Here is a 19,811-nt window from a genome sequence, read left to right on the forward strand (position 1 = left end):
ACATGTCAGCAGTTTTGTCACACTGAGCTTTTTAAATGCAGTAGCCAAGCTTTTTGTAATGTGATATTCACAGCAAATGCAATTCGGTGGCCTGTGCATAATTTCATTCACGCATTAGCATGGCTTCTGTGGATTGATATTTACTGTATTACCTTTTATACAGCTCATTATAGGCTATTAAATGCGACAAGAGTATGAACTCTTTCCAGACGTCACTTATCACTCAGAGTTTTTGCATATTACTGTCGACAGTCTAAAACAAAAGACCCCTGTGTGCGTGTTCGGGAGTCTAGACGGGCCATGTTAATGATGGCTGTTGAACTCTCCTGTCTTCAGGGTTTAATGGGGTTATATGAGTGGGGTGGTGGATTGGAGGCCCTGAAATTGGAGCCTGCTCATAAGCGGCCCCCAAATCGAGCCACAGGGACCCTGCTGTTGCATATTAGCACTCTATATAAAACGGACCCAAACCTCCAGTGCAGCCCACAGCCTCTGTACTATAATCCCTAATGTTCACCACTAACAACAAACAGGTCATCAAGCCAATTTATCAAGCGATGACTTTCAAAATTGGCTTTGATTTTGTGGGTTTATGTTGTTTCCTGTTGGGAAAAAGGTGGTAGCTGGTTTTACATGGTCTCTAGTTAGTCCAAGCTGGTCTGATCTAGCTTGACTACCAAATGGGTGACCCAGTTTTGGCCTGGTAGACCTTCTTGGTCAAGCTGGTAGACCACCTTGGATTAGGAAAAAACAGCTACCCTTTTGTACCTTTGTGTGAGGACAGCCCAGATCCCCATTAAGTTTCATTATATCTGAGATGATATTTTCCCTTCAAGCATTACCTGACCAGATTTTTTTTCCAGTAGGGTTGTGATGTTAAATCTATTGTTAAACAGTGGAAAACTCTTTAGGACTATCGCTTTAACGATCTAAGACTTTTCCCTTTTATGTAACAACATAACCTTGCCTTTTTCTGACACTATAAGCAGCACTGAACGATGGAAATTAAGTCAGTCTTAAAGGGAAAATTTATTTTCATTTTTCATTTTTGGGTGAACTAACCCTTTAAGTCGACACAACGCCCACTCTTCCAACAACCTTTGCCATCCTAATCATCGAGTGCATTTAAAGATTGGATTTGGAGTCGTCTCCTGGCACGGGCGTGAGAGATGAAAGTTAAATACAAGCCAAAATGATAGTATAGACATCATCCAACAAATCCACTTCAATCAGTTCTGAGGGCCGCTGGACTGTACAACGTGCTGTGGTCGCTTTTATTTCTCCATCCAGAACCATTTTGACCTGAAATCATTTTGAAATGTATTCCAGTTCAGGAATATTTTGAATGGATAGTCCACCCAAAAATGAAAAGTCGTTTGCTCACCCTCATGTCGTTCCAAACCTTTTCTTTCATAAGTGGAACGCAAAAGATGATATTTCGAGTTTGGATAGTTTGGATCGAAATGAGGGCGAGTAAATGATGACAGAATAAAATTTTTGGGTGAACTGTCGTGACTTTAACATAAAATACTCGTTTCGATTTTGTTCACTTCACCCTCTTTATCTTAATTGTCAGTACTTGCTAAATTCAGCCATGAGAGAGAAAGTTGTCATTCTCTGTCATGCTTAGGTGCCAACGGAGAGCGGTTTCTGCCATTCAGGTGTGAAATTCCTCCTCGACTGAAGTCAAGGCAAAGGGTTGAAGGAGTTCAACTGTTGTGCAAATGGATTACTATGGATTAATCAAGTATACAGCACTGAGAAACACTTCTTAGGGAAATGGATGGACGGAAAATCTTCTAAGCTGTGATTGAACCACAACCAATTTCATCCTTGGGAATTAAGGAACACTTCATTGAAAATATCTTGCAAGTCTTTTGGTTGGCTTTTAGAGCTGAGAGATTATACCAAATGATAGTGGTTTTCAGCTACGCCTGCATATTAGCAGTAAACAGTGTAGCGGTCCCTAAGGGAACAACATCTAACTTCCAAGCAACATCATCATTTCAGCCCTTCATATGTTGGATAATGACAGAGAACTGCTGCCAACTTGACCTTGCACGTGTTCGCTGAGAACATTTTGCGGTGCCAAGTTTGATGTGGCTGAAGGACCCGGGTTAAGTCAAAGGATTAACTTCTCCCCCCCCAATGGCAAACGAATGGTGTATTCTGAGCATAACCGAGAGGTTACGGTGGAGGGTGGAGCGGAGGCTTCTGGGAGGAGACCATAGCAGGTGTGGTGGCAAATTTTCATGAAAATTGCAGATTCAGCAACAAAAAAAACCCAAAGCTCAGGATTTTCGATGAGAAGTTAGGTTTTGGCTGCAATCTCGCTCTTGACACCAAAGTGACAACCCGCTACTGAAGCGCAAAACCGTGCATGAATCTTTCTTCACAGTGGAGTGACACACATTTCTCTGGCAGTCCAAAATGCAGATCTGTTGCACCTATGTGACACAAAAGCTTGGCACGCTTTTGCGTTTCCTCTCGCATCAAATCTTCAAAGGTCCCACTTTTAAATCTCGCTGGGATATAGCAGGGCGCTCATATAACCAGACCCATCTGGACTCACCACAAGATCTGAGAGGCCCTGCCAGCACCACAAGGTCAGCAATATTGTTAAAGATTCAAAAACATGGCCTTGCTAAGAGGCTAAAAGCTTCTTTGATAAAGTAGTGATGATGTTGGGGAGTATTTAGTCTTGCAAAACCACACGTTTGACAATTAAAGTCTAGTTTGTATTGAGTTTGAAACTTATTCCCCCCACTTATAAAGGAGCATATTGTTGATTAGTGCTGGGTATCGTTCAAAAATGTTCAACCGATACCTTGACTACTTTGGATTACATTATCGGAGCGTATTTGTTTTCGATACGAATTGTTGTTTATTAAGTAGACATTTCAAGCTATATTCCTATTTCTCATGTCTGTGAGGCAAGTAGCCTATACGCTGAGTTTCGGTTTCCAGTTCTTCTTGCAGTCAAAGACGGAGCAACTTTCTGCTCTTAAGTTTTTTCCGTGCACTTTCAAGTGCTACTTCAGATTTGTCGTGTTGCCGGCCTTGGCAGCGATTATCTTGTCGCAAATATTGCACCGCGCGCTGTTGATATCGCGCCTGGTGAAAAGTAGCCACACTTTTGATCTTTTCCACTTATGGGGGTTGGGACAACACTACAGCCTCACGTGTGAGCCACGTCTCCGGGGCGTAAACCAGCGTAAACTAGTGTTTTTCCTTGAAGCCTCGCCACAGCCAATCATGCTGCATGCTTATTGGCTCACTTATAGGCTCGTACCCTCTAGGTATCTTAATTTGGTACTGAACGACAAGACATTTTTTGATACTCGATGGTACCGAGGCAATTCAGTCAGTGCCTAAAAAGTATCGAACTCAATGTCCTATTGTTGATCAACAACAACAGCAACCAACCACAGCTCAGTTTGTTTTTAAATGCCGTTTAGCGAAGGGTTTATCTGCAATGTTCATACCAAAATAATAGGCCGGTGTCCTTTTCTCTTTCATGGCGCGGGGAAAGAAGGACACATTTGTAGGCCGCATTTGAAGGAGCCGTCGAAATAGGACATCCTTTGTCGCGCCGCGGTGACGCAATCGGCCTTTTAATGATGCGGTGTCTGAATTGGGACAGCAATTTTCTTCATACACAGTATGAGTTGCAGTCCGACATATTTTTCCACCCCCTTTTGATTGATAGGATATAATCGGCCCTGTTTTTAAACAATCGGCTAGATAGTGAAAATAATTGCTTTTATTGGCCGATACATTGGTGCATTCTTATTTGTTCCCATGTTTTCTCTTTCAGGCACAAAGCTGAACCTTGGCATTACTGGCAACAAATTCAACCAGTTGAGCTACAGAAGCCATAAATGGCTTTAAACTGCACTATAAGCTCACAGACAAACTTACAAGTTGTTTATCCAAAGGTGAGGGTTTACATTCAGCCTCTGCTTATTTTGTATAAGTCTCATTAAGTGTTGGGGATTTAAGGAACTTTAAAATTGAACAAATCCCCTATAAGAAACTGTCAGAAGGGACGTGTGGTGCAGGGTTCAAAGAAAGATTTGATGTTTTCCAATAGATCGTCTTAGCATAAAACGCCGGAATCCATACCAAATGAGGAGGAACAGCTGTGTTAAAAAGATCCCTTTAACAAGTGACAACATTTTCACTTGAGTTTAATGATTATGTGGAGACAGAGACAGTGACAAATTGGCCACTAAGGGGTTCAGTTTCAGCTTTATTGAGAAAACAGGAGAGAAAAAGAGATAGAGAGACAGTGTGAGCGCGTTCTCCAGGGAGCGCATTGATCTGACAGTTCACTTGGTTTGTATTTTTCCCATTTACAGTGCGAGGGTCCGACCCGTGACCCACCAGAGTCCATCCTGAATACCGAGGAGGAATAAATAAATAAATTAGACTGTGGATGAATTTAAGAAAATGTTTGAGAAGAAAGTGATGCTCACTGAAAACAAATACGGAAACATTGAACCAATGTATACATTGATTATTAAACAGGCACATAGAGAAACAGGAAAGCCACGTGAGCATGTGTGCATGGTAAGCCTAGCTGTTCTGTAAGTGTGAAAATTAGCTAAGTTAGCTAAATATGATAAAACCTCAGTCTGGGAATGTCCTCAGCTGGATGCATGAATCATAAATCAAGCAAATCATGTTTGTTTTTTTATTTCCAAAAATGCAAGTTGCATGCAATGAGAGTGTGCTGTACTACATGTGATAGAGTGACAGTTTGAAAGGCACTGTGCCTGCTAATGTGGGCGCTAATGCATGTATTAGCGTGGCTGTCGTGTGGGCGCTAATGAGGCTGTACCGTGTTTGTTGTTACAGAACAAATGAAATAAACAGTTTTGGAAAAAAAAAAACTGTGAAACCATTCAGGCACACTTTGTTTTCTGAGCTGATGATTCAAAAAAGAAGTTCAGACTTGAGGATTCATTTCCTGCTCTGGCGAACAGGTTAGATGAGATTTGAACAGGCATTCTAAGAACTACTAGAAGGATACTAGAACTACTAGTCTTTTGTGAAGGATAATACGCTAAATTTATCTACTCGAATCTCTTGCATGTCAATCTGAGTTGTTGTCCTAACCAGCCAATCAGGTAGCATAATTACTAGATGACAAGAAATGAGTTTTGTAATTATGACTTTGACAAATCCATGAACGGTTTTACTGTTTTCTGCATGAAGAGGAAGCTTAGGGATAGGGATGGGACGATTACCGGTTTCACTATAAACCACGATAAAATGTACTGACGGTTAGTATTATCGTTTAAAATTGAATTGAAAAACCGTGTTTGATTATCGCGATTTTAATAACTCACTGTAAATCCCGTCCAGCCAGCAACAGGATGACGCAGGCGCAGCGCGCAATGTTAGTGTTTTTTTATTCAAGAAGGAATGGCGGAAGGATGGTTAAATCTTACATGATCACAAAAATATGATCAAAATCAGTAAACAATAAAATCAACTCTGATTTCATTTTCAATACAATCGAAAACGGAGACGCAAGACGGCAAGTTGTATTTGAATGAAACGAGAGAGAGCGCGTCCGTTGCGATACATGTGCGCTGTGTCATAATGCGTTGTTATTGACGACGGTCGTTTTAAGGAAGGAAATGCCACAGAATATAATCTTGCTTAAAAAACTGCCTAGATCTGCTTGTTTTATTTGTTGTTTGTTGATTTTCAAATATAAAACTTGTTGAAATGTCTTCAGTGTGAGCATCAGTTATTTTTGAACACTTTCATCTCGATTTAACAACACCGTGATAATGTTGATAATCACGATAATTTTGGTCACTATAATCGTGATATGAAATTTTCATACCGTCCCATCCCTACTTAGGGATAAGATTTAGCGTGAGAAAGGAACAGCAGCAGAAATAGAGTGAATTGAGTGGGGAAAAGAGAAGTTGATAACGTAGCTTGGGTTTGTCAGATTTTTTTCTTTTTCTTTTCCTTTGCTTTTTTTTTTCTGCCACGTTTTACACACTGCATCACTAAGAGGCTGCCACAAATGTGTGTGTGTGTGTGTGTGGTCTTCATTAAAGACCCTGCTCTACAGGACTAAAAAATCCTGCTCACTTATTCAGGCCAAATAAACCCAGGACTTTTCCTAAAAAGTAGAGAGATGTGGGGAGAGAGAAAGCTGAAAGAAGCCTTTTATCCGTTACCTTTGCCAGCCAGAGAAAAGATTTGGTAGAAAGACATAAAGCACTGGGACACATCCACTTGTGGCCATCGCGCACATAAATAAGCAATTTTTATCATTTTTTTGTGCAGCATCAAAGCAAATCATGGTCATAAAAGACAGCTTGCTAAATTAAAGGGTGTTCCTTTAACCTTCTCAAATTGAGAAAGACGTTTAAATCATATAATGGATGGAACAGATTTGCCTGCATTCTCTCTCTCAAACGCACAAAACTGTGTGAAACTTCCCATGAGAACAGCTCAGAAAACAAAGTCCTGCCCGTTTCCGTACACCCGTCACAAAACAACCAGCAGGGTATCCCAGCAACTGTGTTCTGCGTATGAGGCAAGAAGAAATATGAACAAATTATAACAATTAAACCTCTAGCGCTAAGATGATTTCCTTTCCTGGAAACAAAATTCTTTCTCATCTCTATTTCACACAGTAATTCAAATAATATTATAGCGTGCTGCTCGCAGCAACCTTTTCCATCATAAACAAATACAAAATAAAACAAAACACCCAAAATCCTTACATTTACCGAAGACCAACCAAGGGAGGAGGGGTTGTGGGAACAGTGTGCTTGAGGCCAACTCGCAGTGACCTCTGACCTCCCGACTGCTACAGATGCTCCCTGACTGACCCAGTGGGCGGAGCCCCTGTGGTCACTCACAAATGTACACGCCCCTTCAAAAAGGCATCATTCAATGCCTCTTTTTTTGTCATTCTTATTTTAGCGTGCATCTTCAAATATGCACCGTATAAATACACGCGCACAAAGGCCGTCTGAGTGTGGGAGAAAAGAGAGGGAACTTCCAAAGGGAACACGAAATTAGAAGTGGGGAACTGAAGTCTGATTGTATCTCAAGTCTTATTATTAGTCTAGCCGATCCATTCTGTGAAGCTTCGATAATGGCGATGGCTGGCAGAGTATATTAATAGATAAACCAGTTGAGCTGGTACAGCTCAGAATATGTCATATTGCTTTTGATGATTGGGAACAGGAGCCTTTACACTGATAATGTACAATTCAATAGGCGAATACATCAGGACTTCAGTTTCAAAAGACCACTTTTGAGTGGTCCACTTTACGCATTTGCAGTTGACCATCAGCTCCTTGGTTGTTTCGAAATAATGCAACCATCCCAGCGGATTTAAATACAATTTTACAATTAGGTGCTTGGTTGATTCCCCCGCCTGTGTCTTTCAGCCATGGCCTTTCACCCATTGATCAACCTCGTTGAACGAGCTCGGAACGTGTGCGCAACTGCGAATCTGTGTTTACTGCAGTTTTAGGTAGCTGGGAATGGAGTAGTTGAACATAAGAAAGTCCAGTTTGTAGAGTTGGTAGAGTTGGCTTTGCTGCTGGGAGCTGATGTTGTTGAAAAACATGGCCGCCATTTGGTCGGTGGTACGGGTGGATTTGGCGTACGACGGGAAGTGCAATGAGTCGCCCACCCCTGCCAGCTTGAGCACGTAGTTGGCGTCCTCCTCCAGAGTCTCGTACTTGCCCACCAGGTCATAGTGGATGTGGCAGGGGTGGCAGAGCGAGTAGACTGTCTGCCAGTGTTCGTTGAGCGGAGCCTCTCTCTGAGTGCCCGGGTCCACCAGGTAATCGGCGAACTCCTGGAACTTGACGTCGGCACCGCTCTGCAGCGCCTCGGCCGTGGCGTTCTTGCGGTACCGGCGCACGATCTTTGTCCCGTAGCGTTTGTGGAACGAGGTGTTGTAGCGGAGCGTGAACTTGTTGCGGTAGGCCGACACCAACCGCTCGAAGGGCTCGCGCACGAAGAGGAACTTGAGGTAGTTCTTGAGCCGGTGGTTGATATCGGGGATGCTATACTGGTTGAGGGTCTTGAGGTTGGAGGGGATGTGGGCCTCGTTGGACGGAATCTCCATTGGGTCGCTGTACTTGCCTCGACTACTCAGCACCATCATGACCCGCTTCCAGTTGGTGCAGGCCACTTTCGGCACGTAGCAGTAGATGAGCTCGTGCTCCTCGTCCACCACTAGGTGCTTGAGGTCGCTGGGGGTCAGGACGTGGCGCTTGCGGCTGGACGCGCTATGGGCACGGCACGTGTCCGCCACCTGATCCCGCCGGGCCTGATGCAACACCGCCGCCGCTGAGAACTCGGCCTGAGAAAGAGAAGAAGAACAGGGTGAAACAGTAGCTCAAACAGTACAGCATAGTAGAGGGCTGCATTGGGATTGAGTCCCGGCGGGTCCCACGGGACCCAACACAAATCTCGTGGGAGCCGGCGGTTTGAACTTTGCTGCGGGCGGGAATGGGCGGCTAAAAAAAAACACTGCGGGATCGGGAGGTAGCCTAAGCGTTTTAGATGTCCCCGATAGCCCAGCCAGGCTACTATTCATCTTCCTGACCAGTGCGTCAGAATACATGCAGGCCAGGGAAACGAAACAAACAACCCCATGAATCTCTTTAATAATAGCAATACAAATACGTGTTTTTTCCTGCGGGACGGGAGAAGACACAAAATCAATGCATCTCTATTATAGAGTTTTGCGGGTGCGGGCGGGAGTGGACATACATATTGCGGGAGCGGACGGGAGTGTAACACATACGTTGCGGGAGCGGGCGGTAATGGTCAGAAATTCGGCGGGCGCGTGCGAGAGTGGGATGAAGAAAACAGTCCCGCGCAGGGCTCTACAGCATAGCACTAGCAACACCAGGGTCATTGGTTCGATTCCCTAGGGAAGGCATGAACTGGTAAAATGTAGACCTTCAATGCAATGTAAGACGCTTTGGATAAAGCGTTTGCATTAATGGGAATATAAATGTAAAGACTCATTTCCCACGTGCCATTTAAAGCCCTGTGAAGACCATAAATCAGCAGACTGGGAAAGTTTGGCACCAGACAATATCATTAAAATCTTAGCTTAAATTCTCTACAGCAGGGGCACTTAATTCTGCTCCTGGAGATCTTCCACCCTGCACAGATTAGTTTTAACACAGCATCCTGTCATTTCAAATATTAGATGTTTAATTAGAGTAACTTTGTAGGAAGGCGTGAGAAAAATATAAAAATGTCGTTTTTGAGATTATTTACTTTGTGTTATTTTGATTTCTTACTTTTTAAAACTATGGCTGTCAATAAAATAAAATAATTGTAATTGATCTTGTGAATTTTTACCTCTAAATGCTAAACAGTAAAAATAATCTTAATTTTAAATTAACATAGCACTAAGTTTTATGCAGATACAACAATGTATTGCGAAACTCAGTTTGGAGAAAAAAAGCATCCATGATGGTGGACAAAGGTGAGACAAGTATTAAATATGCTTTCCAAAAGAGTTTATTTAAATTAAGATAGACTGTTTTTTAATATTTGTATTTTTATACTTTGTGTTATTAGCTTAGCAACTTGCTAACTTCATATTCTATTGCAATCTGACGTAAGTTGCATCCCGCGAGCTGTGCTATTTTGGGATTGCGTATCCTATTGAAGAGTGCTCCTAAACTCCTGAACTTCTTCCACCCTATAACAAAAGCAGTGAACAAACACCATCTCACCACATCAAACAAACCCAAGACGTGTGAAAGGTTCTGCTGAAGGCCCGAGGCAGTGAAAGTGGAATCTTGCTGAGCTGTGTTGACCCTTCCCTCAATCTGCTCAATAGGGTTCAAAAGTTAAAGGTCAGCCTTACAGGTCAGTGGTGAATTTAAGACTACAAATGCAGTATTTAGCATCTATTTAGAAGGGTTTCTAGTAATTCAGATGTGGAAAGGAATGAAATGTTGTGCTATTAAAATTCAGTTTCTCTCTCTCTCACTCTCTAACTCCATCCATCCATCCATCCATCCATCCAGCCATCCATCCATCCATCCATCATCTGGCTGTCTGTCTGTCTAACATTGTATGGAAAGGAGCATCATCTGCTAAACTTACTTTTAGGAAAAAGAAGCATGTTTCTAATGATGAGGGTGAGTAATTAATTGTAAATGGACTATTCCTGTTTGAGATGTTCTCTAGTAGTTAAATTAGATATCTCTAGCTCTAGTTTCACAAGGTTTCATCAAGTTTCTGCATGCAATTTAACATTTAAAAAGGGAACAGCACTGTTCATTTATCCAAAATCATTATTCAGAATCAAACCTACAGCCACCCACATACACATACTCTCTCTCTCTCTCTCTCTATCTCTCTCTCTCTCTCTCTCTCTCTCTCTCTCTCTCTCAGCCTTTTTCGCTCTCGTTTATACACACCCACTCTCATTCGTTTGAGCGCTCTGTTTCAGTGGAATTTCCCCAGAGTTTTATGTACAGTATTTAAGACTGTTTCAAAGATTCCTAGAATAAAGCACCATGCATGGCCTTATCAGCATATCAAATCAAATGGAAACCAAAACCATGTCTTTGCATGAGTTCAGGTTGTGCACACTTTTACTCTTAGTTCACTCAAAAATGAAGATTCTCTCATGTAATTCCAAACCTGTATGACTTTCTTTCTTCCGCAAATTTTTTTTTTTCACTCCACTGCATCTTTGTAAGAAACATTATTGATTAGATTTATTGTACTTTCATGGTGCTTTTGGTCATTTCTGAAGCTTGCCAGCACCCGTCTCAGCCAACTTTCGTTGTATGGAAAAGAGCAGCGTGAACAATTCACCGAATCCAAAAAAAGGTGACAAGCAAACTCTACAGGCAATTCATTCATCGACCTCAAACATGCATTAACATTTGTAGCCTAAGGTTAGCCACTTTACATCTCTTTTGTGTGGAAGCTAAATTAGTCCCGTGTTTACTGCATGACGTTTAAAATAGCTATTATTATCATAAATGTGTGCTACTAGTCGACTAATGGCTTCAGTGAATGACTACCAAGGACAATCTCTGGACAGGGGCAGCCCTAGATATTTGCGTGAACTATTTCATTACATTTTTATAGAAGTTATGCATTTTATTTGGGTGTTAGAAATGCGTGTTTCCCAGTTTATGGGCGGCAGGCATGTCTTGTGTCTAATGAAAGAATTAATTACAATGAATAATGAAATGAATTCTCTCTTTACACACTCAGTAGCTCAATTTAATTGCTAAAACTCCACACAGAGGCGCATCAGGCGAGTGTGTGGCGGAGCCGTTTCGAAACGCTGAGAGCTTTTCTGGGAATCCTAGTCTCTTCATACATATATAGCTAATGATATAGTGTCCACTCCAGTTCCTGCAGACACGTCAGGACTTCGGTAATAGAAAACCTTGACATAAAAGCTTGAGCTGGTTTTCCTGCCATGATGCCATCGGCCCTGAACTCCATTATGCAGGGGTATAGATAGGAGAAATGGGGTCATAAGTGGGAAAAAAAGGAAATGGAGAGCGGTAAATGTGAGGCAAATTAAGGTTCGGTGACTCCTGGTTTAGTTCCCTGAAAAACCTCTGCAGCTATTTTGCGGTCCATTTTCTACAAGCCTGTTTTCTGCTTTCTTCTCCTCTTTCTCTGCTCTGGAACACAATCGACTATGGCATCTACACATCCGTACGTCCACAGGGCCGGTTCAAAGCACAGTCTGTTTGTGATCGTGAGCTGTGTGTTGAGAGGTCTAACAACAGCTACACATATCATTGACCAAAGCTACATTCACTGAGTCAGTGTTTGGGATTGACAATTACATTTACCCCAACAGCCTACAGGAGCATCTCCAATACTGTCTGTATGGATAAATAACTCAAGCCCCTTTTCTATTGTTACGATAGCTATTAATAATGACTGTAATCATAGTGACAGTGATGGGAGTAAATATCAAACATGATGACTTTCATGATGCCAAAAAGTAGTGGTCGACCAATATATCACCAGAGCTGTCAACTTCAAATCCTAGATTTCAAACCCTTGTCCAATTGGCTTTTTTATTATAATAAAAAAAATATTGTTATTATAATAAAAAAATAGGATTACAGAATGAAGAAGAAATTGCTATCTAAATTTTTTTAATCTTTTTTTTTTTTATTCCGTAAAATTTTCAAATAAATTTTGTAATTATGTATAAAAAAATGTTGCTTACATTTTTTATGTAAATTTTACGTTTACATAAAACATTTCTTACATAATAAAATTATAATAATTATATTAGCCTATATTAATATATATATATATTAATACAATTATTTAATTATATTATAAAACATTCTTATTTTTTAATTAATTATTTTAAATTATATAGGTAATTATTATATAACATTTTAATTTTATAGCAGCAATATTGTGCATATAAATTCAAGGTTATAAAGGTTGAATTATTTATTTCATATTGATTCATTTTATCATAATTCATTTAAAATATTTTTGTATTTTTGTATTATGCAAAAAAAAAAAAATATATATATATATACATTTGAACTAAAATATAAAATATATTTTTATAAATATAATTTTTTAATTCAAGTATATATATATATATATATATATATTTATTTATTTAGATAGAGATAGATAGATAGATAGAGATAGATAGATAGATAGATAGATAGATAGATAGATAGATAGATAGATAGAGATAGATATAGATAGATAGAGATAGATAGATAGATAGATAGATAGATAGAGATAGATAGATAGATAGATAGATAGATAGACAGACAGAGAGAGATAGACAGACAGACAGACAGATAGATAGATAGATAGATAGATAGATAGATAGATAGATAGATAGATAGATAGATAGATAGATAGATAGATAGATAGATAGATAGATAGATAGATAGATAGATAGATAGATATAGATGAGCTATAATAAATAGACACTCACCAAAAAAAAACATATCGATTGACCATTTGTAAACAGAACCAGTTTTAGCCCAAAGGAGCTACAATACCTGAGGATACCTTTCACAGGTTTTGTTATCTATCGTTGTCTTTCTTTCTCCTGTGCTCACACAGATCCATCATCAATCTTTCACACACACTTTCACCTCGTTATCACAGAGCAGACAAGGATGCTAAGATGTATGGGCTCTCTCTCGCCCTGTCTCTCTTTGTTTCTCTCCGTCTCTCTCAGTATCTCTCTCTCACAGACACAAACACACGTTCACATGGTGCTTCTGTCAGTCTGTAGACGCCCTGAGCTCATTTATTCCCAGCACACCAACACAGCTATTGCTGTTCTCCTCTGCAATTAGATAGCTGGAATGCATTCACATTACAATAATCCCGGAATGACACACACACACACACACACACACACACACACACCTGCCTAAACTCTGGCAGAGGTTTGTGGGAAATAACATATTTGCATTCAGTAGTAAGATGCATTAACAAAAGATCAATTAAATAATTTAATAGGCGAATATGTTGAATAATGGGTTTAAAAACATATTTTTCCAAAAGTACCCCTAATTTATTTGTTAAACTTTAATGAGGAAAAAATTACCACGCTCACCTTTAATGAGATTCAAATCCCACAGTAAAACACAGCTGGCAGTAGCCTGCGGTAATTGTAACATTTTGTCAAGTCGATGCGCAACAACAGAGCGCTGAGAGCCGATGTGTGCGAGCGTGTTTGTGTTCGTGTGCGCGCTATACACTGATGAGCTCTCATTTATCTTTCCTGAAATAGAGAGCCTGCGAAACACCGTAAGAAGCAAACATAAACAGCACCAGGAGCAAAGCATTAATAATCATATATTCAGAGCGTCTGTGTGCCCACCAGAGAGAGCGGCAATATATGGGCCCTGTGGATTTTTAGAAAGTAAACTCTCTTCAAAATACTTTTCACACTCTCATTTACCTAATTTGTCCTCAAATACTGTTCAGCCTTGGAAATAAATCGATTTAAAGGAGAATTCTGACATTTTTGTTATAAGTCATTATGATTTCCGTCAGAGTGTCAAAAATGGAAATTACATTTAATAAAAAATAAAAAAATTCTTGCTAAGGCCAATTTCGTAGTTAACGTTATGTAAACAAAATATGCATTATTAAATATTACATTTAAAATGAATTAATTTGCCCATTACAACTTTTTTTGTATATTTAATTTTTTAGAATATAATAATATTTTAAGTGGTTGTTTGTTTACAAATTATGCAAATAATTTTCACATCATAAATGTTGAATTCAGTTTTAATGTTCAGAATGTTTTATTTTTAGATCATTATAGTTGATGATAAACAAACATATGATGGATTTTCATAATTTAACATCGAAAGTCTTTGAGTTGCTTTTATTTTATTACTAGTGTGTCTACTATTTCTGTTTATTTTTTTTTATTTTTTTTGATATATTATTATTTATATATTTTTATAGTTATATTTGTAGTACTTATAGTTAAGAAATCAGTTGAAAAACCAACATTTTATTTTATTTATTTATTTGTTTATTTTTAGTCCTGTTGAAAGATTGCATAAAAATCAACCTGTGCCTCACTAATGTCTCATTCAAAGTTTGCAGCTTATGCTTTTCAGGAGATTCATTCTCAGTCTCTCACAGTCATAAACAGGTTGTGGTTTGACCCTGTGACTGCGGCGACCTCAGAGGCTTTTATGGAGGCTAGCTCTTATAAGCGTGAGATGAATTATTAAAGAAAGTCAAAGCCTTCCCTCCATCTGTCCCCGCACTGAGGTTTATCATCCATTTATATGAGCTCAGAGAGAGAGATTAGCACACTCAGAGGGCCCAAGTTTAACTAGAGAATAAATTTGATTTCCTTGCTGGAGAAGTCCACAATAAAACGACAGACTGAGTAAAATTCTGCACTTCTGTACACATAAGATATACATTAACAGTTATATTATATTATATTATTGTAAAATGTTATATCATATTTTAAAGACATTTGTTACGCTTTATTTTAAGGTGTCCTTGTTATAGTGTGATTATAATATAATATTAATATTAACAACATGTACTTACTAAGGGGTGTGGGTTAGGAATAGGGTTTGATTTGGGGTTAGTTGCATGTAATTATGCATAATTTACTGTTACTAACATATTATGTAACAACTATAAAAAATAAAGTGTTACCAAAAGTATGTTGTTCCAAACCTAGAAGAACATTCATTTGTTTTTACAAGCCTTAAAGGTATAGTTCACCCCAAAAAATTTTTATTAGCCCATGATTTACTCACCGTCAAGCCATCCTAGGTGTATATGACATTCTTCTTCGAATACAATCAAGAGTTATATTAAAAAATGTCCTGGCTCTTCCAAGCTTTATAATGGCAGTGAATGGTTGTTTCTGTTTTGACGTCCATAAAAGTGCATCTATCCATAATGAAGTGCATCTATCCATCATAAAAGTGCATCTATCCATCATAAAAGTACATCTATCCATCATGAAGTGCATCTATCCATCACAAAAGTGCATCTATCCATCATGAAGTGCATCTATTCATCATAAAAGTACATCTATCCATCATAAAAGTGCATCTATCCATCACAAAAGTGCATCTATCCATCATGAAGTGCATCTATCCATCATAAAAGTGCATCTATCCATCATGAAGTGCATCTATCCATCATGAAGTGCATCTATCCATCATAAAAGTGCATCTATCATCACAAAAGTGCATCTATCCATCATAAGTGCATCTATCCATCATGAAAGTGCATCTATCCATCATAAAAGTGCATCTATCCATCACAAAAGTGCATCTATCCATCATAAAAGTGCATCTATCCATCATAAAAGTGCATCTATCCATCATAAAAGTGCATCTATCCATCATGAAGTGCATCTATCCATCATAAAAGTGCATCTATCCATCATAAAAGTGCATCTATCCATCATGAAGTGCATCTATCCATCATAAAAGTGCATCTATCCATCATAAAAGTGCATCTATCCATCATAAAAGTGCATCTATCCATCATGAAGTGCATCTATCCATCATAAAAGTGCATCTATCCATCACAAAAGTGCATCTATCCATCATAAAGTGCATCTATCCATCATGAAGTGCATCTATCCATCACAAAAGTGCATCTATCCATCATGAAAGTGCATCTATCCATCATAAAAGTGCATCTATCCATCATAAAAGTGCATCTATCCATCATAAAAGTGCATCTATCCATCATGAAGTGCATCTATCCATCATAAAAGTGCATCTATCCATCATGAAGTGCATCTATCCATCATAAAAGTACATCTATCCATCACAAAAGTGCATCTATCCATCATAAAGTGCATCTATCCATCACAAAAGAGCATCTATCCATCACAAAAGTGCATCTATCCATCATGAAAGTGCATCTATCCATCACAAAAGAGCATCTATCCATCATAAAAGTGCATCTATCCATCATGAAAGTGCATCTATCCATCACAAAAGAGCATCTATCCATCATAAAAGTGCATCTATCCATCATGAAAGTGCATCTATGCATCATAAAGTGCTCCACACGGCTCCGGGGAGTTAATAAAGGCCTTCTGAAGCGTAGCGATGTGTTTGTGTAAGAAAAATATTCATATTTAAAACTTTATAAAGTAAAATAACTAGCTTCTGGCCAAACGAACGTACGGATTCCACTTAAGTGTAGAGCGCAACGTATGCGAGTAATGCGATGTACTGCTGATATTTACGCTACGCCATGACGCACTACACTACTTCTGACATCACAAGTTGCATAAGTTGCACTTTAGGCGTAAGACTGCGTATGTCCGTTTGGACGGAAGCTAGAATTTTACTTTGTAACATGTCAAATATGAATATTTTTCTTACACAAATGCATCGCTTCGCTTCAGAAGGCCTTTATTAACCCCCCCTCCCCCCGATAGCACACGTACATCACGGAGATGTCTATTTGATGTCTGTGTGTGTACATCCGGAAGATGTATTTTTTAGAGTGTTTGCTCATCTGCAATGCGTCTATAGGACGTTTCCTGTCAGATGTCAAATAGACGTGTCTTTAAGATGTAATGATTTAGAATGTATGTTAAACTGACATCTTAACGACGTCTATCAGATGTTAGTAAACAGCAGATGCTTTCCAGATGAAGTGATCTTTAACAGACATCTTGCAGACGTACGTGTGATATCTGTGGGCCGGAGCCGTGTGGAGCACTTTTGTGATGGATATATGCACTTTTATGGACTTCAAAACAACCATTCACTGCCATTATAAAGCTTGGAAGAGCCAGGACATTTTTTTTAATATAACTCCGATTGTATTCGTCTGAAAGAAGAATGTCATATGGGTGACTTGAGGGTGAGTAAATCATGGGCTAATTTTCATTTTTTGGTGAACTATCCCTTTAATAGAATCTGATCTGTCTCAATCATATCTAGCAGAATTCTGCCATTCCAGCACAGCCCCGCAGCCGCTGTTGCTGTGCCGATGATGATGACTCATGGCTGCTGCGCTGTGGCTGTGAGCGGCCAGCGAGTCCAGCTGAGCACTGCGCTAGTATGAGTGTGTGTGCGTGTCTGTATTTGCTCAGTAAACACCAAACTGCATGCCAGCTTTCAGAGTCCTGGGCTGCGAGACAGTTAATACCTCTCTGTGCACTTTTTAGACATCGCATATTCACACACACACGCAGTGCTGATAAAGGTGTCCTTGTGAGTCTCTCCCCCTCACACTCCCAGCGCTCCCTGACTCACGCGCCGCTCGTCTTGACGGATCTCTTGTCTATCTCTTAAAGCGGAGGGTTTGATTTAGGGCTGCTGCAGGAAAATTGATCCCGTGTCAATGAGAGGAGGAGAACGAGGCGAACGCTCTTCTGCCCGCAAACCCTCGTACACAAGAGACTTTATGAGACCTAATCAACTTTTCCGAACTGTAAAAGCTGAACCAACTTTTCCATGATTTCGCTAACAGCCCGCACAGCAGGGATGATCGCGTTCTTTCTCATAAAAAAATACGCTCTGACACTTCAGTTTAACAACCTACTAAAAAGGTCAAGCCACTGTAAGACGATGTCACTCCAGTGTTGCATCATAGCATGACTCCATTATTGCATAATTCCACAATACAATCAATCCTTTCACTGTAAAATTTTACATCATTTACATATTCGTGAAGGCATTCGTGACTATTCCTATTGGGTGGGGTTTAAAGTGTCCCTATTATGCTGTTTTAAAGGTTCCTAATTTTGTTTCAGAGGGTCTCCTACAATAGGTTTACATGCATCCAAAGTCCAAAAACAATTAAGTTTTCCACATTGCAGCATCCGCTTTTTTCTCACAATGTCTGAAATGGTTCAATTAAGGATTAGGTCTCTAAACCCCTCCTTTCCGAAAGCCTACTCTGCTTTGATTGGTCAGATGGCTCATTCTGTTGTGATTGGTCTACTCTTCTCTGATTGGTCAAACGGTTCAGTCTGTTGTGATTGGTCTACTCTGCTGATTGGTCAAACGGTTCAGTCTGTTGTGATTGGTCTACTCTGCTCTGATTGGTCAGATGGTCCAGTCAGTTGTGATTGATCTACTCTGCTCTGATTGGTCAAACGGCCCAGTCTGTTGTGATTGGTCTATCACTTATAGTGTGTGTCAGAAACGAAACGCCCATCATTATATCGTTATTTCAGCTCCAGAAGCTTCCTTCAGCACTTGACACACTGTAAAAATGACGTTGGTTTTACTATATCAATTTGAGTCCGAGTCCAATTATGAAACATTGGAAGAAGCATCTGATCAACCTGAACCACCGTCAAAAGTACAACTTAAGCATGATGTTTCTAAGTGGTACATTTTTATTAAGTTTGTGGTACATTGTAGTTGAGAGGCGGGTCAAAGCAGATGTTGTTTGCGGGCAGCCAATGGAAGACCATAGGTTGGCATTATGCACATTTGTTACAAACCTACGTAGGTTCGAGCAGGAAGTAAAACAGGAATTAGTGACGCCTCATCTCAGGCAGTTCAGAATCGCTTCTTTCTTTTAGGAGACAATACGTCTTTAAAAATGTGCAGAGCTTTTACATATACAAACAGCCATATTACACACTACATGATAGGTAATATCTCAAAAAGCATAATAGTGCCCCTATTATGCTTTTTGGGATATTACCTTTCATGTAGTGCGAGCTTAACAAATAAAGTATGCGAAAAACTCCTACAGACTTATTAAGGGAAAGGCCAAAGATTAACGATCAAGCATTTTCTTGATATACTGAATAGATTATTTAAAAATGACAATGTCATTTTCTGGTGCAATTAATCATGTGACTTCCTTTGACCTCTTCTGACTATCTATCAAATAGAGCCTCGACGCGAGGGAGGGTGAATGGAGCAGCCGGAGAGGTTGAGAGAGGGGGTGAATGGGTGCAGTGTCGAATGCCCTCCTCGCTAAAACAGGAAGTTTCCACTGGTTCTGCCCGACACTGCCAATGTGCCCTTTCTACTGCCCAGGTACACACATACACACACACACACACACATGACCTTACAGGGTCCAACATTGAGAGGTTGGGTAAAAGGGCAAGGGAAATGCTATACCGTGTGCTTTGGCAGTGTGTGATAGGGGATTGTGGGATACATCTAGTGATGTGAATGTAAACTGTAAACTGTAAAAAAAAAAAAAAAGTTGCTGCCTTAAATTGTGAAGTACAATCAACTTGGCTGTATAAGTCATTTCAACTTACATTATATTAAACTGAAGTTTAATTATGGTATAACTTACAATTACTTAAC

At 39.6% G+C, this 19,811-nt stretch overlaps 1 protein-coding gene across 4 annotated transcripts in view; it reads right to left on the bottom strand.

The window, feature by feature from the left end:
- Positions 1–4,220: 4,220 nt before the first annotated feature.
- chst11 (carbohydrate (chondroitin 4) sulfotransferase 11) overlaps positions 4,221–19,811 on the bottom strand; it is a 44,750-nt gene continuing 29,159 nt past the window's right edge. For 3 of the 4 annotated variants that reach the window (XM_084406704.1, XM_084406702.1, XM_084406705.1), the window contains one exon: positions 4,688–8,359. In XM_084406704.1, coding sequence (XP_084262830.1) covers positions 7,505–8,359 — 855 coding nt within the window. In that variant the 3' untranslated portion in view covers positions 4,688–7,504. Of the gene's footprint in view, positions 4,398–4,687; positions 8,360–19,811 lie in introns of those variants that run through there. The other variant, XM_084406703.1, reaches the window with a different exon arrangement.

This window comes from Rutilus rutilus (genome assembly GCF_951802725.1).
Source record: "Rutilus rutilus genome assembly, chromosome: 4".
NCBI lineage: Eukaryota > Metazoa > Chordata > Actinopteri > Cypriniformes > Leuciscidae > Rutilus > Rutilus rutilus.